The sequence below is a fragment of the Crotalus tigris genome, unplaced genomic scaffold (assembly GCF_016545835.1).
Source record: "Crotalus tigris isolate CLP2741 ecotype Arizona unplaced genomic scaffold, ASM1654583v1 scf7180000019553.37968852642:3898890, whole genome shotgun sequence".
In the NCBI taxonomy this organism is placed as follows: domain Eukaryota; kingdom Metazoa; phylum Chordata; class Lepidosauria; order Squamata; family Viperidae; genus Crotalus; species Crotalus tigris.
The window spans coordinates 2,091,910-2,116,671 of NW_024097591.1; the positions used below are offsets into that span (position 1 = coordinate 2,091,910).

The 24,762-nt window shown below is 49.2% G+C and overlaps 2 protein-coding genes across 6 annotated transcripts in view; both read right to left on the bottom strand.

The window, feature by feature from the left end:
- ZBTB7B (zinc finger and BTB domain containing 7B) overlaps positions 1 to 11,004 on the bottom strand; it is a 28,846-nt gene extending 17,842 nt beyond the window's left edge. The window contains exon 1 of one of the 5 annotated variants that reach the window (XM_039363404.1): positions 10,744 to 11,004. In XM_039363404.1, the coding sequence (XP_039219338.1) occupies positions 10,744 to 10,810 (67 nt within the window). In that variant the 5' untranslated portion in view covers positions 10,811 to 11,004. Of the gene's footprint in view, positions 1 to 4,513; positions 4,762 to 5,478; positions 6,253 to 6,817; positions 6,955 to 10,377; positions 10,537 to 10,743 lie in introns of those variants that run through there. The other 4 variants (XM_039363405.1, XM_039363409.1, XM_039363408.1 and 1 more) reach the window with 4 other exon arrangements.
- Positions 11,005 to 18,181: 7,177 nt separating this feature from the next.
- LOC120317122 (mothers against decapentaplegic homolog 6-like) lies at positions 18,182 to 24,172 on the bottom strand. The gene is made up of 4 exons (XM_039363455.1): positions 24,067 to 24,172; positions 22,305 to 22,684; positions 21,154 to 21,246; positions 18,182 to 18,944 (listed from the first exon to the last, which is right to left on the bottom strand). Exons 2-4 carry the CDS (start codon positions 22,678 to 22,680, stop codon positions 18,406 to 18,408), a joined length of 1,008 nt encoding a protein of 335 aa, XP_039219389.1. The 5' UTR covers positions 22,681 to 22,684; positions 24,067 to 24,172; the 3' UTR covers positions 18,182 to 18,405.
- Positions 24,173 to 24,762: the final 590 nt, after the last annotated feature.

A 24,762-nucleotide genomic window follows, 5' to 3' on the forward strand; every position in this document is an offset into this window, starting at 1 on the left:
CTCCATGCACCCGGAAATCCTCTCTGCCTACACTGCAGGGCTATGGTTCCTTAGAAAGGATGCCCAATGTGGATTCAGTGGATTGGCCACTTATTACAAGTTTAAAAGATTTGTTGCCAAGCACTTAGCATTTGGGGGATAGTCTGCTCCTGACTCTGGAGGCTCCGCTGAGCCAAGCCCAGCACTCTTCTCTCCTCTGGCAAAGTGGCCCAGATTTGCTTATGGAGATCAAGGTAGGTAGGGAAGGAAGGAAGGAAGGAAGGAAGGAAGGAAGGAAGGAAGGAAGGAAGGAAGGAAGGAAGGAAGGAATAGATAAACAGATGGAATAAAGGAAGGAAGGAATATATAGATACAGAGGGAAGAAGGAATAGATAAACAGATGGAGACAAAAGTAAGGAAGGAAATAGACAGGTGGAATGGATGGATGGATAGATGGATGGACGAATAGATGGACAGATAGACTGAAGGAAGGGAAGGGGAGGAGGGTTAGAAAGAAAAGGACAACGGTGGGGTAGATAGATAGATAGATAGATAGATAGATAGATAGATAGATAGATAGATAGATAGATAGATAGATAGATAGATAGGCAGTCAGTCAGTCAGGCAGGCAGGCAGGCAGGCAAGCATAAGGAAGGAAGGAGGAAGGAAGGAAAGGAAAGAGAGAAAGGAAGGAAACAAGAAAAAAAGAAACAAAATAATAAATAAAGGAAGAAAGAAACAGAGAGAGAGAGCTAAATAGACAGAAAAGACAGACAGGTGAGATAGATAGGTGATAGATAGATAGATAGATAGATAGATAGATAGATAGATAGATAGATAGATAGATAGATAGATAGATAGATAGGCAGGTGGAAGGAAGGAAGGGAAGGGAAGCGAGAAAATAAGGAAAGAAACAAGAAAGAAAGAAAGAAAGAAAGAAAGAAAGAAAGAAAGAAGAAAAAAGAAAAAAGAAAGAAAAAAATAAAGAAAGAAAGAAAGAAAGAGAGAGACAGAGAGTGAGAGAAAGAAGGAAGGAAAGAGAAAGAGGGCAAGAGAAGCAGCAGTTCTCTGTCCTTCCACCCAGTGCGCTCCCCCCCCAGCTGTCCCCCCCCCCCGAAGCTTCGCAACAGGCGCTGCTTCCTGGCATCCAGGTGCTCCGGCCGAGTGATAAGGTGGGCGAGCCGGGCACGGAGGAAAACAAGACTTGGCAGGGCGTGGAGGGCTGGGATCAGGGACGCTGGGGCTGCAACGCATGGGGGGGGGGTGCGCGTGAGGGGGTGTGTGGAGAAGGCCAGTGACTCAGCCTGGGCGGGGGCATCTCCTGCAGGCACTTTCTGTTGCAAACCCAAGCTATTATTATCCTTGGCTTTTGCAAACTCTCAGCCCGAAAGAGAGAGAGAGAGAAAACAGGACTCAGTGGCCAGGAAGCGAGAGCTAGCCAGAGCATGCGCAGAGTTCTGGAAACCCCAGAGGGAGACCTGAAAGCCTGGTCTTGTCTCGGGAGAGGCATCCAAGGGGGAGGTTGCAATGGTTAGGGCTCCGGACTGAAGACCCCTCCCCCATACCAATGCATAGCCCCTCCCATCCCCAGAAGGGTGCTCTCCCCCCTCCCCAACTTCTGGGGAACTCCCCACTTCCTGCCTGAAATAGTGACTAAGTGGAGATTGTCCCTCTTTTTACGCCCACCACATCCCCCATGTCACCTCTATAGGGTGAGGGTTCCCTTCTGGCCTCGTTGTAGAAACATTTGGGGAAAAAAACTTCCTGGAGCCGATAATCAGCACTATAGGCAGATTGAGTCAGTGAGCCAAGCTGCATCCAGGGTCAAATAGAGGGGGAAAAAAAAAAAAACAAAGCAGGCAGCTGCTGGCAAAAGAGTGGGTTAGAGACCCAGCTAGATTTGCAGACTAGAAAGAGGAAGCTAGCCAGGTATTGTGGTGGACTACAGCTGCCATCATCCTCGGTTTGGAATCATGGGAGCTGTAAGACTTCCAAGTCCGGGAAAAGGGATATTGTAATTCAAGTGAATAATCCAGCCCCAAATATCTGAGTCAGTCTTAAACGTGAGACACAAGTCACTGGCATGTTTCTGCTTGGTCCTACCTTGCAGGGGTGTGGTGAGGCCAGAAATGAAATGGGACCCCCCACTAGGCACATGTTTCCAGCCTCCAACAGTCTCCCCTCTTTCCCAACACAGCCACAGCTTTTAGCCCCGTATCTCTGCATGCAACCTTCAGCCCAGAGAGTAATCTTACAACAACCTTGTAAGGCGGGACAGAATTGTTCCGGAAGAAGTGAGGTCGCATGGAAGGATGGTAGTGACAATGAAAACTCTCTCGAGGGGTTTGCAAAGCGCCTTAGGAGAAAACGGAATGAAAAATGAATGAAAAGAACGTTGGCTAAAATAATATTCTAGGAAAGGGGTTGGAAAAATTTGAGCAATCAGCAAAACTTCCCACAATGTTAAGAGGCAGGAATGTTTCCCATGCACATGTTCCTGTCTTTTTACGCCAGCCTTTTATAACCTGGGGCACCTTTAAGAGGCTCCACTTCAACTCCCAGAATTCCCTGTCGAGAACCCATCCCTTTCGATTTGTTATTCCCATGGCGTCCCTGCTTATTCTCTTGTAATCCCTTTCTCCGCAATCCCTATCTCTGCAATCTCTCCATTCTAGAGAGCGGGAGGAAAAAAAAAAACCCCAAAACAACCACGGCTGGCTGGAGAATTCTGGGAACTGAAGTCCAGACCTCTTACAGTGCCCAACATCGACAAACATAGTCTATACACCGTTCCTAAAGAGGCGAGAAAATCCACAAACTAAATCAGGGGCTCAAAAAGCTTGTAGTTCGGCACACTCCTCCCTGGTTCTGCCCAGAAGGCCAGGCTGAACTTTTTATCCCCCGGGTCCTCGCCGAAAGACGGCAAAGTGTTGGCGAGGGGGAAGAGAAAGAAAGAGAGAGAGAGAGAAAGAGAGAGAGAGAGAGAGAGAGAGAGAGAGAGAGAGAGAGAGAGAGAGAGAGAGAGAGAGAGAGAGAGAGAGAGAGAGAAATGGATAGAAAATTATCCAGGGTGGGACCTCATCCCTCAGGGCAGCTGAGTGGGGTTGGTCGGTTGAGTGGGCGTGAATTGGGAGCAACAATGCAACAGGTTGGGCTGTGTACGAGGGGGAGTGTTTGTGTGCAAGAGAGGCTGGATGGCCTTCAAATCCAGGTCTCTCCAAAGCTGTTGGATTCCAGCTCCCATCGTCCCCAGCTAAGATGTCACCAAAGGGTCCTTTAGCTGCACATCCTTATTCTCTTTTTGGGGGGGGGGATGGAGTACCAATAGCCTAGGTGGGTGGGTGGGTGGGTGGGTGGGTGGGTGGATAGATAGGTAGATAGATAGATAGATAGATAGATAGATAGATAGATAGATAGATAGATAGATAGATAGATAGTAGATAGGTGGATGGATAGAAGATAGATAGCTAGAAAGAAGATAGATAGATAATAGATATCCTTCCAACTTTATTATATTATAGATGATAGATAGATAGATAGATAGATAGATAGATAGATAGATAGATAGATAGATAGATAGATAAAAAAAGGCAGAGAATGGCTCTCAACATGATCAAGCCATAAACAAGATTGTTTCTGAGCACGCACAGAGTTCTTTTCTTGAATAGGGTCGGGGTGAAAGGGCAGAAGGGAAACAGTGCTAATAAAACTGAAGACCCTTCCCCACCCATTCACTTTTAAAGCACGCATGCTGCCAACAGGTTTTTTTTTTCAAAATATCTAAAAAAAATCTCTCAGCAAGTCTGCATCTCAATTTTATTTCTCTTTTTTCCCCCTTTTCTAATGTTTTTTTTTTTCTTTTTAAAAGATCTACGAATCTTTCCCGCCAGGTCAGCATCGCCATTTTTCTCCTTTTTTCTTTTTCTTTTTTTTAATGTTTTTAGTCTCTTTTGAAAAATCTAGAAATCTTCCTTCAAGCCCCCATTGTAGTATTTCTCCTTCGGAGGGGGGGGTCTCTCTCAAAGAAAAGACCCCCTCGGGGAACAACACCCCGAAAAATCCTTCCTTGAAATCCTGAGCTCTAAATCATACACATCTTTTTAGGGATTTTTGACCCCAGCGTGCAACCTTCAGCAGGTGGGCGAGCAGCAGTGAGAAAAAGAAAATTAAAAAATGACATTTTTTTTTCCAGGCTGAAAAGCAACAGAGAAGTAACCCCTGCGCTGAAACTACAACTGAAGTTTTTTCCCCCCCTCCCCCGAAAAAAAAAATCCTATATTTTTTTGGCTTAAAGATCTTCGTTCTGTGTGCCAACAAAGCACACAGAACGAAGATCTGGCTACTTTCCTTGCTCCGTCCCTCAGGCCCCGAATTCGAATTCACCTCCTTAAAGGAAGCAGGAAGGAAAGGTTGGTTTTGGAAAGGCGGCTTCTGACGTTCAGAGCGGAAAAAAGCATCTTTAAAGTCCGGGGAAGCTCGTGAGGTGGTGGGGGGAACTTTTGCTGCCTTCTAATAAGGGTGCCTCAGTGCTTACCCCATCCGGTGCCCATGGGGCTGGCGGAGAGAGTCTCCGTAAGAGAGTCAGCAGCCAGAAGCCCGGCCTGACCTGCTTCTCTTTCCGACGCGTCACCGCTTTCTCTTCTCCCCTTCAGGAGGGGGAAGTTGGCTTTGCTGGGAACACCCATTTCCTCTAGAGGGGGGTGGCAGGCAGGCCCTGGGTCCCCTCCCTGTATGGGAAAAGGGGGGAAGGAAGGAAGGAAGGAAGGAAGGAAGGAAGGAAGGAAGGAAGGAAGGAAGGAAGGAAGGAAGGAAGACTGAGAAAGGAGGAAGGAAGGATTAGAGGGGAAGGGGAAGGAAGGGAGGGAGGGAGGGACGATTAGAGGGGAGGGGACAGGAAGGAAAAGGAAGGAAGGAAGGAAGGAAGGAAGGAAGGAAGGAAGGAAGGAAGGAAGGAAGGAAAAAAGACTGAGAAAGGAGGAGGGAAGGAAGGAAGGATTAGAGGGGGGGAAGGAAGGAGGGAAGGTGGGAAGGAAGGAAGGAAAAGAGACTGAAGAAGGGGGGAGGAAGGAAAGATTAGAGGGGAAGGATAAGGAAGGAAGGAAGGGAAAAAAAGAGACTGAGAAAGGAGAGAGGGAGGATTACAGGGAAGGGGACAGGAAGGAAGGAAGGAAGAAAGGAAGGAAGGAAGGAAGGAAGGAAGGAGAAAGGAGGGAGGAAAAAAGGAAGGGAGGTAGAGGGAAGGAAGGAAGGAAGGAAGGAAGGAAGGAAGGAAGAAAGGAAGGAAGGAAGGAAGGAAGGAAGGACCGAATGGCTCCATTCTCAGAGCTAAAACAGCTCCCCTGGCACCCAGGGCTGGGCCTAAACGGGCATGAACTCTGCTTCCCGCTCTGCTGAAGCAACTCCCCCCCCCCCCGAACAGTGGGGCGAGGCCTCGGCCCTTCCCCTCCCTAGCCTCCCCCTTCCTTCGGTGCCCAGCATCTCCCCCAGCCCAGAGTTCACCTTCTTCCTTCTTGGCACTGCCAGCCGGCTGGCTGGCACCGTGCCCGGCTGTGCGCCTGACCTCCCCGGAGGTTTGGCTTTCTGGTCAAAAGAGGCTCCGGTTTCAAGGCAAGAGGGTGGGGAAGGGCCAGGGGGGGTTGCCATGGAGCGCCCGCCTGCTCTCCCTGTCCCCCCCTAGCCAGGAGGGGGGGCCTCGCTGGCAAAGCGCTGGGTGGGGCCAAAGGACGATTTCGTGGCGGTTTCATCAGCCACCCCAAGGAGGCATCGCTGCCTCCCAGCAGGCAGGGCAATTGTGTGGCGGGGGACGTGCTGGCTGGCGGAACTGGGGGGGGGGCTTTTGAACTGCCCACCTCTCCATGTTTTGGGGTGCATACATCCTGGCTCCTTGCTAAAAAAAATAAAATGACCAAATTGACAATCTGAGACCCTTTCTTGGATAAATGGGCGGTGGGCTTCCAGCCTGGCTTCCCAGCCCATGGATGCCACGTGGGAACCCCTGCTGCACTGGGGACGGCGAGGCCGGCCAGTCCAGTTGAGCCCTTTGGCCTGCTTGCCATTCTGTATCAGCGAAATGAGTCTGGGTTGGCCTGCAACCACTTCAGCCCTGTTCAGAATAAGCTCCTTAGGTGGAAGGACCGGGGTGTGTGTGTGTGGGGGGGTTGCATTGGGAAATTCTACAGCAGTGTTGAATTTCTGCCTATAAATGTAATAGATAGATGAGGAAGGAAAGGAAAGGAAAGGAAAGGAAGAAGGAGGGAAGAAAGGGAGGGAGGGGAAAGCAAAGGGAGGAAAAAGGGAGGGATAGATAGATAGATAGATAGATAGATAGATAGATAGATAGATAGATAGATGAGAGGTAGACAGACAGATATAGATTGATGGATGGATGGATGAATAGATAGATAGATAGACAGACAGACAGACAGACAGACTACGATAGATAGATAGATAGATAGATAGATAGATAGATAGATAGATAGATAGATAGATAGATAGATAGATAGATAGATAGATAGATAGATAGATAGATAGATAGAGTCTTATCCTGGTCTGTTCATATCTCCAAGAGAACTTCCTTTAGTGCACATTATATTTTGTCACAGCTTCAAAAAACACTGTATATATAGATTTGTGCGCCTGCTGTTTCTCATATGGGGGGGGGGTATTTCGACAGACCACTGAGAGCTAAAGAACTTACATGCTCTAAGATGACACCCGCTGCCCTTTCCCCACTTGTCCCGTCCCCCCTGCAAACCCCCCCTCCCCCCAGAGGACCTTTTTAAGTACCTGAAGTCTTGGGAGGGGGGGATAAAATAAAATTAAAAAATAAGAACAAAACCTGAAGCTGAAGCTTGTCTGGCAGAGCAGGAATCCCAACGTCAATTTGAATTTTTTTTTTTTTAACAAAAAAAGCGACTTCCAGACGAGGATGGAGAGAGAGGGAGAGAGCGAGGATATCCCCGGTCTTGGGTTCAAATGGGTGCAGCACAGGCCTCCCGCTATGCCTTGGATGATAAGCCAGCAGCTTGCAAGCTTTGCACGGCCTCTCCCCCCCCCCCACCCCCTCCCCAGGGGGGTGTTGCACGCATGCATAAACGTGCCAGCAGAAGCAACCGCCTTCAGCACTCTCTCTAGATCCTTGCAAGCCGCCCCCCCCCATTCATTTGCCCCCCCTCCTTTCTGAATTGCACATCAGGGACACCTGGGGACAGTCAGCAGGTGCCGTCTTAGCGACACGCCGCACTCACCTTTGCAGAGAAGCCAGGTGTGCCAACGCGTGGCTCCTGGCCTTCCCCTTGTAGTCTGTGCAGGGGGCGAAGGCAGGGGAGACCTGGGGGGGGGGACAGTGCCAGCCGGCCTTGGAAGCCCCTGTGCGTGCTTGGATGGGGCACCACTAGGGAATTTTTCAGGGCTGTGGGTTAGAGCTGGGGAACCAAACAAACATATCAAGCAGGACCCAGGTGGTTCAGGCAAATAGGCTGAGTCTGCCAAGCACTGGGAAGCGGTATATAAGTCTAAGGGCGATGGCTGTTTGTTAAGGGAGCTTGGTCCCACTTTACAACCTGGCTTGCTAGCGTCGTTAAGCGAGTCACTTCAGTTTTTAAGGCTCTCGTGTGAATCTGGAATTTCCCCCTTGGCTATGCTTGTCCAAAGGGGATCAGGTGACCCCGGGGACGCTGCAACCGTCGTAAATGTGAGTCAGTTGCCAGTCCTCTGAGTTTGCATGGCGTGACCATGGGGGGGAAGGCCGCCACGCTCCTTAAGTGTGGAAAATGGAGCCGGCAAGTGACTTTTTTCCACTGCCGTTGTAAGTTTGAATGGTCACCGCAAACTGCAAACAAGGTTTTATTGCTTCTCTCTCTCTTTTTCTCTCTCTCCTTGTCCTCCTCCCTACTAGACTGTAAAACGATTTGGCACTTCTTCGTGTGCACCATAACTAACAGAGTTGGGAGGGACCTTGGAGGTCATCCAGTCCAACCCCCTGCTCAGGCAGGAGACCCTATACCATTTCAGACAAGTGGCTGTCCAATCTCTTCTTAAAAACCTCCAGTGATGAGGAAGGAAGGGAGGGAGGGAGGGAGGGAGGGAGGGAGGGAGGGAGGGAAGGAAGAAAGAAAGAAGGAGAGAAAGAAAGAAAGAAAGAAAGAAAGAAAGAAAGAAAGAAAGAAAGAAAGAAAGAAAGAATAGCAGAATAACAGAGTTGGGAGGACCTTGGAGGTCATCTAGCTCAACCCCCTGCTCAGGCAGGAAACCCTATACCATTTCAGACAAATGGCTGTCCAGTCTCTTCTTAAAAACCTCCAGTGATGAGGAAGGAAGGAAGGAAGGAAGGAAGGAAGGAAGGAAGGAAGGAAGGAAGGAAGGAAGGAAGGAAGGAAGGAAGGAAAACAATAGCAGAATAACAGCATCACAGAGTTGGACGGGACCTCAGAGGTCTTCTAGACCAACCCCCCCCCTACTCAAGCAGGAGACCCCTATCCCATTTCAGACCAATGGGCTGTCCAGCCTCGTCTTAAAAAACCGCCAGGGTCGGAGAAAACAAAAAGCAGTTCGCCCATCGAAAGCAATTCGCAGCTGGTGCCAACCATTGCCCGAAATGGCCCAGCCAGTTCGGCGGGGAAGATGACCTCACGGAAACACACCCCTGTGAAGGAGGGCAGGCTAATCAGTGGGGCCTGGGTGTGCCCCATGGGCCAGAGTCCAATCGAAAACTTTGCCCTGGGAAAGTCACAAATCCTTCCGTAAGAATTCCACCCACCCATCGCGGGGAAGATTTAAAACCTGGCCACCCCTACAACTTTGCCCTTCCAAAGGGCGCATCCAGCTTTTTCTCCGGAGTTATAGATTAAAAATAATAATCATTAAAAAAATTACACCTGGCCAATTAGAAGCCATTTCGTCTCTGCTTCTAAGAAGCGGGTAAGGAGGGTGGCAAGGAGGGAAGAAGGGAGGAAAAAAAAACAGGTGCCCACCCTGTTGTGGGCATCCCCTTCAAAGTGCCCACCAGAGTTGAAAAGCCACAAAATTATCACGGCGGGATGATAACGCCCGCCAGACTCAGCAGGACGGTTGGGAAAAAAAAAAAACACAGATCTGGGGAGTTTTAGCTCTGCAACACGTTACCACCCATTTTATTATTATTATTATTATTTTGGATCATCACACAGTCAGCCAGATGTTCAGACTGGATTTGGCATTTTGTCTACCTATTGTGTCCTTACCCAGGACCTGGGATAGGCAGATGTGGATGTTTGATGGTATTACAGAACTATTATTATTATTATTATTATTATTATTGATCATCGCACAGTCAGATGTTCCGACTGGATCTGACATTTTTGCTTGGCTATCAAGTCCTTACATAGGCAGATGTGGATTATGTTATTATTGTTGTTATTATTATTATATTTTATTTTTGCAAGAGGGTATCACTCAACGTGGCACCCTGTAGATTGCAGAGAGGAGTGAGTTAGCGAAGCTAACCAGGTATGGTGAGAAAGGACAGGGTTTAATAAACCAGGAAAGGGAGTGTAACAAGGCCAACTGAGTTACAACTGCTGTTCAATTTACAACAGTCCGTTTAGTGACTGTTTAAAATTACAAAGTGGACTTGGGACTGTTTTTCACACTTGCAAACATTGCGGCCACATCATGGTGACGTGATCAAAATTCAGACATTGGGCGAGTGACTCGTACTTACGACAGTCGCGTCATCCCAAGGTCCCGTGATCCTCTTTTTATGGCCTCCCGACCAGCGGAATCCAGGGGGAAAACCTGGATTCACTTAAGAACCACTGGAGGAATTTAACAACACTGGATGGTTTTCCACAAACGGGACCTTTGTCAAATGGGACCAAACTCATTTAACAAACGCCTCGGCTTTTTGGGGGAAGGGGGTGGGGGGAGAAGCAGGGGTGGGGGGGGCAGGCTGGGAAAAAGGGGTGAGGAAGGAGGAAGCTAATGGGAACTGGGGAGAAACGTGAAGGGGGATGAGGGGGTCTTTGGGAGGGGGAGAGAAAAGGCAGAAGAGGGAGAAACGGACAGGCCCCCGCCCCCACCCCCGGAGCCCCCACCCCCAGGCCAAAAACCCCCTCAGACGACCAGGGAGATAAGAGTCAAAAGCCAGAGGCAGAGACCCCTTCCCCCCACCCCAAATACCAAGAGAGACGGGTCGGAAGGGGCCAGCCGGAGCTGCCCGCCTTCCAGATGCGCCGGATCACCTCCTCCATCATCCCCAGTCACGAAGGGCGAGGAGAGAAGAGTGGCTCCGGCTTGGAGGAAGAGGAAGGCGGCGGAGTTGGAGGGGAAGGGTCCGGCTGGGAGAGCGGAGACCCCCATCACGCCAAGGTTGGGGAGAAGGGCCAAGGGCGCCCCCCCAAGAGAGGGGGAGACACTCACCCCGCCTGGGCGGATGCTGCTGGGTCGGCTGGCGGTCGGGTCAAGCGGGCCGGGGGGGGGCGAGAGAGAGGGTCGCGCTCCTGCTGGCAGCGGCGGCCGGGCTGGTTCGCGGAGTGTCGGGCGCGATGCCTCCTCCTCCTCCTCCCTCCTCTCGCTCTTCCCCCTCCCGCTCACCTGTCCTCCTTGGCCACGCCCCCCAGTCCCTCACCTGTCCGCCCCCTCCAGTTCGGCCACCGCGGCCGCAGGCGACCTCCGCCTTCGCAGGGAGGGAGGGAAGCCCAACTCCTCCCCCCCTTCTCCCCGACCCCTCCCCACCTCCGCCCGGCCCCGCCCCCCTCACCTGCCCTGCAGCGCCCCCCGCCTCACCTGGCTGCGGAGCCGCCTCGCCCGCCCGGGCGCCCCACTTGGCCGGCCGCCCCCGCCGCGCTCTCATTGGGCGGCGGGGAGCCTCCGCGGCTTCCCATTGGCGGCGGGCTGGGGTTGTTCTTCTTTCCCCCCCCCTCCCCACCTCGAAATCTGGTGGGGGGGCGAGAAAGAAGCGCTGTTCTGAAAGAAGCGAGGGCTTCGGGGACTCTCTTTTGGTCCCTTTCGCGCAGGGCGCCCGGCTTTGGCTGGAAAGCCCCTTTGCCTCGGCTGCCGGGGTGGGGGGAGGGCGCTTGGGGGAGGGGGAGGGTCACTTCAAAGGGAGGAGGGGCTGAATCACGGGCGACTGCGGAAGAGGATGTGCGGGTGGAAAAGATGACGGAAGATGGGACTTCCCGCTGGGGAGGGGGGGGGTGAGACGGGAGGGGGGGCTTTCCTCCCTCCTTCCCTCCCATCCACCCACCCACCCACCCGGCTCCATGCAATCCTGCCTCCCTCCCTTCCCCCCTCCCTCCCGTGTCCAGCCTGCCTCTTAGATTTTGCTAGAAGGGGGGCGAGGGGGGGATGTACTGAGCTTTAAAGGGGTCCGAAAGTCAGGAAAAGGTTTGACCCTTTGGGGTGTGTTCTCACAACAAGCCCCAACCACACACACACACACACACACACACACACACAGAGGAGCCCCCAGTTTGCTTAACTCAATTCGTTTCTGATTGATGGGAGGTTTTGAACACAGACCCGGCCTCTTGGATCAAGCTCTGTATAACAGTAAATAACCCCCATTCCCTTCTAGCACTGATGATGTTACCTAGCTGGGTAATGAAAGTCTGCAAGAAAACAAGCAAGCTGAGAGAGCACCAAGGAGTAGAGTCCTCCTCCTCCTCCTCCTCTTCCTCCTCCTTGCAAACCCCACTTCCTTCTAGCACTGAGGATGTTGCCTAGTTTGGTCATGAAACGTCTGCAAGAAAACAACCAAGCCCAGACAGCCCCAAGGCCCCACCCCACCTTCAAAAAAAAAAACACCCCAACACTCTCTTTAAAAATCACCCCAAACAGGAGCTTTTTTCCAGGATCAGCTTTCTTAAAAAGAGAAATCTGAATGCTTAGCGGCAGAATCAACGTTCAGGGCGCCTCCCTCACTCTCGGGATCCCCCATAGCTGTGGGGCAGAATGCTTTCCTAGGTACCCCCCCCCCCCGGGAAGGGTGGGTGAGGCTTCGAAAGGCGACAGATTTGACTTCGGATTGTGGGGCCTAAGAAAACCTGGGTTCCGGGATTCCCGTGGGTGAGTGAGTCCAGCCCAAAGTGTAAACATTAACAGAATCACAGAGTTGGGAGGGACCTTGGAGGTCATCTAGTCCAACCCCCTGCCCAAGCAGGAGACCCCATACCATTTCATACCGATCTCTTCTTAAAAACCTCCAGTGATGGAGCACCCACAACTTCTGGTGGCAAGCTGTTCCACTGGTTGAATTGTCCTCACTGTCAAGAAAGGGAAAACAATCAAGTCTCTCCATCCTGGCTCCATCCTTTGCTCAAAACAAAACATAAACAAAAGGGAAAAGAACACTCTGCACTCTCTCAGGAACCCTGCACCGTGTTTTTCTTTTCCCAAACCGCGCCGAAATGCCTAATATTTATCCACGTATTTTTAAGGCTCCCCTTTGGCAGCCGTGAAAATTGGGTGTTGTTTCGGGTGAGCTGCTGCGTGGGGTCCAAGAAGAATCAATTTTTTTAAAAAAAAAGCACAAATTAATGTTTTGCAGCAATGTACTCACCAGTTTAAATGGACTCCAGAAGATGGTAGAGGACAGGAAGACCTGGAGGAACATTGTCCATGGGGTCGCGACGGGTCGGACACGACTTCGCAATTAACAACAACAACTCACCAGTATTCAACTGGAGGGCATAACGTGTGTGCATGTGTTGTTGTTTTGATGCACTTTTTTTTTCCAAAGGTTTCAATGTTTTTGTGTGTTTGGGCTCTGTTTTTTTTCTTTTCGGCTTTCTGTGGCATTTTTTTGCTTTGGAGTTCTTCATTGCAACCTTGCCTGGAATAAAATAAAAAAAAATATAGATTATTATTTATTTATTTTTAAAAAAAGAAATGAGTTGCAACTGGCAATTTCCAGGATTTGGTTGCTTTCTTCTGCACCCGGTCCGGGGCGCAAAAAGGGTCTTGTTTAGTTTGGAAAGAGGGAAGGCGATCTGGAACCCAATCAAGAGGGAGGGAGGGGGTGAGGAAAAGCCTATTGCACATCGGGTGGGGCTCAGGTGAGACCAGGTGAGCAGAGAGCCGGGAAGAACACTGTGTTGCTCTCCCCACCTGCCTGATTGCGGCCGAACAGGTTGTGCTTGTGTGGCCCCACCCAGTCACCTGTGTGAGGGGGTGCAAGGAAGCTGGGTGTCAGCTTGCCAGCGTCACATCGGGGGCAGTTCAGGCCACCCGGATGGCATCAGGACGCCAGACTTGTGCCCTGCTCCCTTCCACAAGTCCTCTTCTCTTGCCTTTACATGGAGCCCTTGAGTTACGGCTACTTATGGATAGATAGATAGATGCATAGGTAGGGAGGGAGGTAGGTAGGGAGAGAGAGAGAGAGAGAGAGAGAGAGAGAGAGAGAGAGAGAGAGAGAGAGGGAGGGAGGGATGGAACAGACAGATTGATATATATATATAGGGAAAAGTAGATTAGGAGAGATAGATGATAGAACAGACAGATTAAAAGAGAGAAAAAGAGATATATGATAGAACAGAGATAGAGATTAATATAGACAAAGATAGAAAGATAGATGATATATATATGTAGATGATAGATGATATAGATAGATAGACAGACAGACAGACAAATTAGGAGAGATAGATGATAGCTAAGATTTATATATAGATGATAGATGATATAGATGGATAGATGGATAGATAGATAGACGAGATAGATGATCTATCTATCTATCTATCTATCTATCTATCTATCTATCTATCTATCTATCTATATGATAGATAGATAGATAGATAGATAGATAGATAGATAGATAGATAGATAGATAGATAGATAGAGAGATTTTCCTTCTGCAAACTGACCTTATGTTCCTCTTTCACATCCCAAGGGTTCACACCCACAACCATTTAGGTCTGTGTTTATGTGGGGTGTGAATGTGAATATTACCATTCTCTTATTTCATGATTGTTTTTAAATTCCTCCTCCCCCCCCCCCCCGCCATCCCAAGCAAGGGCCAACATGAAGACGGGACCCAAGTAGAAAAATTAAAAACTTGGAGCTCCCCAATGGAAGCAGGATTTTAAAAAAAAAAAAATACACCACCTTATTAAAAACACGGAGAATGCTCTCCGCACAGCCTGTTTACAAACAAACAAAGATTGAGACTTCCTTCTTCCTGAGGCAGGGAGTTCCAGAGACACAAGGAGTCTTGGCTAATAATCCCCCCCCCCATGCACACACTTCCCAGATAAAAGCACTGTCATAGCAAAAAATAAGGGTGGTTTCTGGGGCTGATTTTGTACCCCAGGCAGGTGGAATTTAGAGATTTAAGAAAGCCTTAAAATTAGGAACCTGGACTTGCTTACATTGTCAAGCCCATGCTCTTCCTCCTCCCAGCCAGGTGTTGCCCTCCTGGAGAAGGCCAGCTTCCTCCCCAAAAGGAAGCAAGCTTCTAGTCCTCATGAGCTGATTCAAACGTAGCAGAGTGTCATTTCGAAGCCTACCTTACCAGGGGCAGGGGATAATAAAATAAAATAAAATAAAATAATACAAAAAATCAAGTAATAAAATAAATAAAACAAAATATAAAATAACAAAATAAAATAAAAACAAAATAAAATAATAAAATAAAATAATACAAAAAATAAAATAATACAAAAAATAAAGTAATAAAATAAAGTAATAAAATAAATATAGTATAATATAATAAAATAAAAATAAATAAAACAAAATAATAGAAAAAATAATAAAATAAAATAATACAAATAAAAATAAAATAATACAAAAATAAGAAAATAAAATAATAGAAAAAATACTAAAATAAAATAATACAAAAATAATAAAATAAAATATAAAATAATAATATCCAGAATGGCAGCTGTGCTGCCCTTGCACAACTCAAACCAGCTAGCCCATCTTCGGCCACTGGCGGCGTGTCGTCACAAGCCGGGGGAAAACCGAATGCGAATCCTGCCAAGGGCTGCAATCTCAGCCGAGAACAAAAGCCGAGGGTTAGGAGTGGGCACGAAACCACTCGCTTTGGCAAAAAAGGATGGGAAACCGAGGGCTGGGTTGCGAGGCTGTGGGGATCTGGAGGCGGAGGGCGGTTTTGGGGGTGGCGTGTGGTGAGCCTGTGCCCCCCTTCCTTCCCCACCGGCTCTGAAGTGGTTGACACAACAGGAACCCGACCCCCGGGCTGAATGTTGCAGCTGAGATGGGCTGAGTTGACAGACACGGGAAGCCGCAGGTAGGCAGAAGGCGGTGCCCGAGTTGTCAATCACAGACCCCAGATGAAAGCTTTGGGGTGGTGTGTTTTTCCTCTCTCTCCCTCTCTCCCTCTCTCACCACAGCCCCACCTGAAATCCTGCAGGGTTTGGGCTAGCTAGATCCCAGCTGCAGGCAGATTCACACGATTGGCCTGGCTGATTGCTGCATCCAGTTGGCAACATCGGGCTTCCGTGGGACGGGAGGCCACAAGGAGAGCCAGGAGAACCATCTGCCAGTTGCAGCTGGACCTCGACTTGCAACAGTCCCAGTGACTGTTTGAAGTTACGACAGCCCTGAAAAAAGCCACTTGCACCCGGAACAATTGTTGCAGCGTCCCCCAGGGATCCCTGTTCAAAATCCGGACGCTGGGCAACTGACTCAGATTTATGACGGCTGCAGTGTCCTGGGGTCACGCGATTTCCCCCGCCCGCCTTTTGTGACCTTCTGAGAAGCAAAGTCAATGGATTCACTTAACGGCCGTATTTAAATTACTTAACTGCACTGATTCACATAACGGTGGCAAGAGAGGTTGTAAAATGGGGCAAAAGTCACTTAACAGCTGTATTGCTTAGTATCAGAAATTTGGGGCACAACTGTCGTACGTCGGGGGCTGCCTGCAAAACAGCTTGTGGCCAGGCCTGGCATTGATGCGACTACAAATGGTGGTTACGTTGCAGGAATCCATGGTTTGTTGTTAACCGTGGCTGGTTTCATAAACCGCTCCCGGTTGGGTCTACACAACAGGGATGTGCAATTTGATGGGCGTAAAAGGGGTTGACAAGGGGCAACGGGTGGATTTGCGCAACCGGTTAAACACAACCTCCCCACCCCAACCAGAAGGAAGCAACACAATTCGCACAAGTAATTTAACCCGTGTTACAAAACTATCCTATTCCCAGGACTGGATATTTCAGTTTGATTGAATGCAGGTCGGATTGCAGGAAAGTTTGAACTGATTTATTGAATGCAGGAAAATTTGCAGATAAATTCATTCAATTCCCCAGCTGTTCCTGTAGGTGTGTGTGGGGGGGGGGGGAAGCATAACCTGTTGGGTATCTGCCTGCCAAGTAACCCTTATGAAAAGCAAAAAAGGGATTGATGGACAAATGAACTCAACCTTAAACCAGAAATAACTGAAGTTTTATTAGCAGCACAATACAGCGAGCGCCCTCTGCTGGCAGGCCTGCAAACGCCAGCTTTTGTTGAACAAACATATTTATTTGTCTAGTATTTAAATGTCTATTTATATTGGCCAAAGGGATTTAGCCTCTGCTGATCCTTGACCTCTCCCCCCCTTAAGCCCTCAAATGCAATGCATTTGGAATCTGGAACACCGTTTGCACTATAGAGGAGAAGAATTGCCCTTTGCATATACTCAGGAGCCTGCCCCTTAAAAATTCCTCAGGTTTTTCGCCTTACAAACTTGCAAAGTGGGAAACTGATTCAGGCAAATAGCCAAGAGGAAAAATCCAATCGGTTATCGCTCTTGTACATGTTCAAGAGCACGGGATAATTGTAAAACGATGGAATAGATTCCTGGGTAAGAATATTTAACATTTATGTGAATAGACGTTTGTATCCATGCATTTGCATTTAAGATTTTGAGTAAAAAAACAACAACACTGATTTTACTCTGTTTTTCTTTCACAATAACCACAAAAATCGTTCGGTTATTTACTTTTTTTTTAAAGCGATTTAATCTCAGAGAGAATGCCAAAAGGGAAAAAAAATGTAACAGTCCAGTTCCTTCCCCCCCCCCCGCATCTTGATCACAATCCGAACTCCGAACATTTCTCAAACCACAAAGCAACTTACGCTCTCTTCATCCACAACCTGAACGTTATTATTATTCCCCCAACCTTTTTGCAACCAATTCTGACCACTTTCCAATCTATCTCACCTTTCCTAACGTCATTCATCTGCTTTTTTTCCCCACCCCCTTTCCATTTTCAACATTCAACTCCAGAAAGAAGAAGAAGAAGGAGGAGAAGGAGAAGGAGGAGAAGGAGGAGAAGAAGAAGAGGAAAAGAGGAAGAAGAACGGGCTGACTCTAAAATTAAGGCACTTGCTGGGACCGCGAAGCTTAGGAACGCCGGATGGTAGAGTAGGAGAAAACGGAACAGAAAGAAAGAAAAAGAACGGATGGGAAAAAACAGACAGTAAAGGAGTCAAGAGAGCTTTCCCCTTGAGGGGTCTGCAACCTTGCAACTTTAAGACTTGTGGACTTCAATTCCCAGAATTCCTCCTGGCTGCGGGATTCTGGGAGTTGAAGTGCACAAATCTTAAAAGTTGCCAAGGTTGGAGATGCCTGCTCTGCTCCATCCTTGCGTTATAATTTGGCAGAGACTTCTTGCTCCCCCCAAAATTAAAAAAAAAAGTGGGCTCTCCTGCTTTGTAAGTGCATCTTTTTTTCGCCTGCTGGGGGCTATTTTCCCGAGGGTACAAGCAGCCCTTGACTTACGACTTGTTTCGTTTAGCGACCGTTTGAAAGTAGAACAGTGCTTTTAAAAAGGACTTAGGGTTCTTGCACTTACGACCATCTCAGCATTCCCCCCCCCCAGGGTCAAAATTGGCATGTATTTATGACGGTCACAGAGTGGCAGAGTCACGTGGTCACCGCTTGTGAGCTTCCCAGCTGTGTTTGTGTGTGTGTGTTGCAGTGAACCACTGTAGCAAAAACAAAACTAGGCACGACTCATTTAATAACCTGCCTTGATTAGCAAGGGAAATTCTGGTCGTTAAGTTGAGGACTGCCTGTATTTAGGTGGCAAAAGCAATAGGTAAATTCAGAAAAAGGGATGCGAGGATCCCCTGAAAACTTTAAGACTTCTCCAGCAAAAGAACAAGAAGCAACAGATGGAAACTCATCCAGGAGAGAAGCAAGATGGAACTAAGGAGAAACTTCCTAACAGGGAGGACAATTAACCAGTGGAAAGGCTTGCCACTAGAAGTTGTGGGTGCTCCACCCCTGGAGGTTTTTAAGAAGCGATTGGACAGCCAGTGGTCTGGAATGGGATAGGGTCTCCTGCTGGAGCAGGGGGCTGGACTGGAAGACCTCCAAGGTCCCTTCCAGCTCTACTCTATTCCAAAATATGAATTTGGGCATGGTGCGTTCCCACAACCCGTTCTGTGTTTCGTTTTGGTTGTTTTGTTTGTTTTGGTTGAAACTCTTTCCCAGCTGCTTCAACTCGGGGCGTTCAGCAGCACTTCCAGCCAACACGGACAAGATGTAATGAACCGGCGGGTGTAAGTGGGACCCCAACCTTTCGCAAAGCTGATCCGGACCGTGTGCTCATCATGGGGACCCTCGCCGGCGGCTGGGCGCCTGGCGGCCAGGTGCATGGCCCGCTCGTAATCGAACACCTTGACGGAGTAACCGGGGAGGATTTTGTGCACCGGAGGGGTCGAGCTGCCCACGGGCCCCAGAGTGGGGGAAGAGACAAAGAGGGGGTGCTCGCTGCGATTGTAAGCCCAGACCCCGCTGGCCTCCTGGCTGAGTAACAAACCACGGCCGATCTTAGCCTGGGTCCTGCGGACAGCCTGGCTGCGGCTTCGAGATGCCAGCTGGCCCAGGCAGAGCCCATTGCCCTGGAGCAGGCTGGAGAAAACGCAGACGTGATCTTCGTGGACGGGGTAGAGCCTCCCCACCCGGAGACGGTACTCCCAGTAGGCCAGTTTGCACCAGTAGCCGTCTTTCAGGGAGCAGCGGGAGAGGGTGGTGTCTGCGGGAGAGAAGGAGACAAGCGTGTTTAGAGCCGGTCTTGGACTTAGCCAGCGCTTGTTTCGTGACTGTTTGAAGTTACATTGAAAAAAGTGGCTTAGGACCATTTTTCACTCTATCTATCTATCTATCTATCTATCTATCTATCTATCTATCTATCTATCTATCATATCTATCTATCTTTCTTTCTTTATCATCTATCTTATCTATATTTAATCTAATCTTTCTTATCTATCTATCTTTCTTATCTAATCTATCTCTTTTCTATCTATTTATCTATCTTTCTTATCATCTATCTTATCTATCTATTTAATCTAATCTTTCTTATCTAATCTATCTTTCTTATCTATCTTATCTCTTTCTTATCTATCATCTCTTTCCTATCTATCTATCTATCTATCTATCTATCTATCTATCTATCCATCTATCATATATGGACAATACATGTAGTCCTCAATTTACAACAGTTCATTTAGTCACCGTTCAAAGTTGTGATGGAGCACCCACAACTTCTGCAGGCAACCCTTTCCACAGGTTAATTGTCCTCACTGTCAGGAAGTTTCTCCTTAGTTCCAGGTTGCTTCTCTCCTTGATTAGTTTCCATCCATCGCTTCTTGTCCTGCCTTCAGGTGCCTTGGAGAAGAGGTGGACACCCCCTCCCCCTCTTCTTTGGAGCAGCCCCTCAAATATTGGAAGACTGCTATCATGTCCCCCCTCCCCCGGTCCTTCTCTTCATTAAACGAGACATCCCCAATTCCTGCAACCGTTCTTCGTGCGTTTTAGCCTCCAGTCCCCTGAACATCTCCGTTGCTCTTCTCTGCATCCTTTCCAGAGTCTCAACATCTTTTTTTAAATATCGTGGCGACCCAAACTGGACGCAATAGTGACCGTCCCTGGGGAGAGACGGTCTCAAGACCGGCGGCGGAGCTTCAGGGCAGCACGTAGGCGTGGGACCTTTTGGGGGCACCCTGTCTTCGGCTGGAAGAAGAGGGAAACAGACCGGGCGCCCAGGCGGCTTGGAAGTGACTGGGTGGCCGGATGCCAACGGTCAACCCTGCTTTGTACGTCAAAGAGATTGTGAGCGTCTCGCTCTCTCTGGCGGCCACTTCCTCTTGCTAGAAATAAACACACCGTCCGTCTGTCTGAGAAGAATGAGGAACGCTGCCTCCAACGTGGGCTTCCTGGTTCCTTTCCCTCTCCGGGACAATCCACAAAACGTGGCACGCCCAGACAAACAAACCTTTGCTCTATTTTTTTTTCCTTCCTCTCTCTCTCTGTGTCCCCCTGGTTTACCTCTCTGAAGGATGCATTTTTCCCTGGTGGGGTGGGGGGAAGAGGAAGGTGTGCCTTTGGAAATGACCAAAATAAAATTCGGCAAAAAATTTGGGGGGGGGGGTGCCATCTAATGGCCTGTTGAAATAACGGAATAACAGAGTTGGAAGGGATCTTGGGGGTCTTCTAATCCACCCCCCCCCCGCTCAAGAAGGACCTTGTAACCTCCAGTGATGAGGGAGGAAGGGAGGGAAGGGAAGGAAGGAAGAATAACAGAATAAGAGAATAACAAAGTTGGAAGAGACCTTGGAGGTCATCTAGTCCAACCCCCTGCTCAGGCAGGAAACCCTACACCCTTTCAGACAAATGGCTGGGTGTCTTCTTAAAGACTTCCAGTGTTGGAGCATTCACCGCTTCTGGAGGCAGGTGGTTCCACTGGTTAATTGTTCTCACTGTCAGGAAGTTTCTCCTTGTTGCTTCTCTCCTTGACTAGTTTCCACCCGTTGCTTCTTGTCCTGCCTTCAGGGGCTTTGGAGGAGAGTTGCCCCCACTTTTCTTTGGGGCAGCCCCACAAATATATTGAAACATTACTATCGTGCCCCCCCCCACTGCTCCTTCTTTTCATTAAACTAGACCAGACTAGACATCCCCAATTCCTGCAACTGTTCTTCTTCGTATTTTTAGCTTCCAGTCCCCTGATCCTCTTGGTTGTTCTTCTCTGCACTCTTTCCAGAATCTGAACGTCTTTTTTGTAACCTGGTGACCAAAATGAGGGACCCCAGCATGTGGGAAAAGTTTCAATTAATTGCATCTGTTGATCTGGGTAAACGCTGAGGCCAATCACCCCAGCACCCATTGCGTGTTAGCTGCAACTTAAACAACCCCATGGCGCACACACACAAACACAGCACAAACACCTCCCCTTCCATCCTACCTACCTTGCCATCCTCTGCAGTTGTTTTCTAAAATGCTGGTGCCCTTCAGAGATGCAGGAAAAGGCGAGATCTTGCAATAGGGTGGAGGGGGGCTGTCTGTGAAAGGGACAGATGGAGAAAGACCATGAGAAGCTTTGAAGTGTAGGTGCTCCTCGGCTTGTGGCCACAACTGAGCCCCCAATTTCTGTTGCTAAGTGAGACGGTTATTGTCAGCTTTGGCCCCATGGATGGATGGATGGATGGATAGATAGATATAGAGGAGATAGATAGATAGATAGAGCAGATGGATGGATGGATGGATAGATAGATAGATAGATAGATAGATAGATAGATAGATAGATAGATAGATAGATAGACAGACAGACAGACAGATTAGGAGAGATGACAGATAAGATATATATAGATGATAGATAGAGCAGATGGATGGATGGATTGATATAGATAGATAGATAGATAGATAGAGCATATGGATGGATCGATGGATAGATAGCTATAGAGCAGATAGATAGATAGATAGATAGATAGATAGATAGATAGATAGAGCAGATGGATGGATATAGAGGAGACAGACAGATAAATAGAGCATCTGGATGGATAGATATAGAGCAGATAGATAGATAGATAGATAGATAGATAGATAGATAGATAGATAGATAGAGCAGATGGTTGGATGGATATAGAAGAGATAGACAGACATACAGACAGACAGATAGAGCATTTGGATGGATGGATAGATATAGAGCAGATAGATAGATAGATCATATGGATGGATGGATATAGATAGAGCAGATGGATGGATGGATAGATGGATGGATGGCTAGATAGATATAGAGCAGATAGATAGATAGATAGATGTAGATATAGATATATTTGCTGATGCTTTACCTAAACTAAATTTCTATATCAGGGATTGCATGACCTCTACAGGTGCCGTACGCTCAATAAATAAAAATCGAACCACCAAGGGCCCAATTCCCACGAGGTTTGCTTAACAAGGACTCTGTCCTAGGCCCAATTCACACACCTTGGGCTTAGCAACATCACCTGTCCCACTCACTTCCTTGCACACCCTCCCGTGAGACACCTCCTCCCTGCATCTTTCCAGCCTCTCCTCCCCACCTCCCCTCCCCTTCCCTCCCCCACCCCATACCCCCCAGGTGCAGCAAGCCGGCTAAGGTGGTGTGGGTTGCAGCAGTGGGCGCCCCCCTCGCCCCCGGTGCTCTTGCAGAAGCACAGCCGTTTCAGCTCCTGCGGCTGGCGGAGGTCCGGCCAGCGGTACAGACGGCAGAGAAGCAGCGATGCCGACGGGCCCAACTTGATGCCTCGCGGCTCAAGCCAAACGCAGCCAGACTCTCGGGCACCTTGGTTCTCTACCGCCTGCAGCAGGAGCTCCAGTTCCTTGTCCTTCAGTTTCTTGAAGAGCGCGTGAGCCACAGGCTTCAGGGCCCCGTGGTTGTCATCCAGGCCGGGGGTCATGCCGCGCAATCTCCAGAGCTGTTGCACCAAATTGGCTCTTCGAGACCGGAACATGAGTCTGGGGGGGAGGGGGGTTGGAGGTGGGAGGGAGAACATAAATAGCCAGGCATCAGATATTTTATTTTATTTGCTAAAAGTGGTCGGCAGGCATTAGGATGATGATTACATTCCTCACTGCTTTACAAAGCCTTCGCAAAGCCACAGACACCTGGAATCATGCATCCAGTTTTGGTCCCCACGTTACAGAAAAAGATGTTGAGACTTTGGGGGCGGGGGGGGGGGGAAAGTGCAAAGAAGAGCAACTAAGATGATCGGGGGACTGGAGATTAAAACGTGTAAGGAAGGGTTGCTGGAATTGTGCAGGTCTGGTTCAGTGCCTTTTTTGTAAGAAAAAAGGTGCCTGAACTCACATCTTGTTCATCTTTTATTTTAAAAATATATATTCAGTTCTTAGCAGGATCGGTGGTTGAGAGTAATGAGTAATTTTTTTTTTTTTTAAATTTGGAGTCGCATTTTTACTCGGAACGCCAACCTGATCATTGATGACTTTATTGTTCCATTATTTTACTTCTGCTCTGTTCCGAGTGAACAACAGCCTTGCGAGGTAGGCCGATACAAGCACAACTTCAGTTCTGGGCACAGTGAGGAACAAAGTCCTGGATTCAGATCCGTCTTGTTTCTGGATGGCTGTCCAATTTCTCTCCCCTCTCTCGGTTTTAAAGTAACAGCACTGGAGGCCTCTGTTCTGAGGCTATGGGTGGCAAGCTCTGAATCCCAACAGAGGGGGGTGGTCTAGATGTCCTCTAAAGTTTCCCTCCCTTTTCCGCCCAGCCTATCCTGCAGGGTTGTTGTTCTCACACAAGTAGAGGGGAAAGCAGAGGAGGAAAGCCGGACGCCTTTTCTGTCCAGGAGGAAAGGTGAAATGAGAAGAAAGCCAAAAATAAACACAATTGTGGGATTTCACACCAACACCAGTAACTCCTTCTCTTACGACAAGAAGAGGCTTCGGCACTAATCTGTGCAAAAGAGTGCAAAGGAGGGAGCTCTCTCTCTCTCTCTCACTCTCTCTCTCTCTCTCTCTCTCTCTCTCTCTCACACACACACACACACACACACGCGCGCGCGCGCGCGCGCAAGCACTCCCCGAGGACAGACTGAATTCAGGACGGACAAGGGCACTTTCCCACAACCTGGGAAGAACAGGACACCGATGCATCACCTATCCACCCCCCCCCCCAGATACGTGTGAATGCAGAAACACCCAGGTCCAGGTTTTTAGGATACAGTCCAGGCAAAACCCCGTCCCTGGAAGGGATGCCCCAGTTCACCCTCCAGTACAGCTCGCCTCCATATCTTAACCCCCCCCCTTTGCAAAGTTGAGAGCCCCGGAGTGAAAGGGTTGCCTAGGTGTGAGCGCCCCCTCCCCAAGGATTAACTCACTGCGTAAGAGCGGAGGGCTGAGGTCTCCGCTGGATGCAGCCCGTCGGCTGGAGAACGGGAGGGCTGGACCCAGAAGTTTCCTGCCCTGATCTTTTTATTTGCTGGATGTTCCCTCCTCCTCCTCCTCCTCCTCCTTCCCCGGCCCTGCCCCTGGGGGAGGGAGAGGAAATGGGGAGGGGGCTGGAGTAACCTCGGTTTGCCTGGGGGAGATCTTGGTTACTCAGGCAGTGTTGGGGGACAGCAACCAAAATCTGAGGCCGGTTCAGGGCTTGGCACCCCAAAACAGAAGCAGCAACGGGCATGTCTCTCCCCACTTTAGCCAGGCTTGCCAAACCGCCCTCCGCCCCCCACTTCTTTGGTTTGAAGGGGTGGGGCGGTTAGCAGGGGGCCTGCCGAGGGTCAAGGCTGGGGCCTTCTTCCTTTTGCACCCCAGCTTTGAGGTTGCAATCTCCCGGTGCTGGGTTCAGGTCCAGACGTGTTTTGACTGAGCTGAGGTCAGGGCTGAATATGCTGGATGGAAGGAGCCCCCGACTAGATTTGCACCAACAAAGAAGCTGGGACTGGGTCCTCTTAAGCTTGCTCCCCCCTCCCCCTGAACTCTGGGGCACACAAATCCAGCTAGCAGTGCCCGGTGTGTTTATGTGCGGCCATTCAGGGCTTGTCTGAGTGCAATGGCACAGAGTCAGTATTGGAGGC

What these genes read in the sequence shown, in the direction of transcription:
- LOC120317122 (XM_039363455.1), bottom strand. Translation starts at nt 22,680, where the DNA reads ATGTTCCGGTCTCGAAGAGCCAATTTGGTGCAACAGCTCTGGAGATTG. An exon ending in TAGCCGGCTTGCTGCACCTG is followed by an intron (nt 21,247 to 22,304) that starts GGGGGTATGGGG and finishes TCCCTTTCACAG; the next exon opens with ACAGCCCCCCTCCACCCTAT. An exon ending in CAACTGCAGAGGATGGCAAG is followed by an intron (nt 18,945 to 21,153) that starts GTAGGTAGGATG and finishes TCTCTCCCGCAG; the next exon opens with ACACCACCCTCTCCCGCTGC.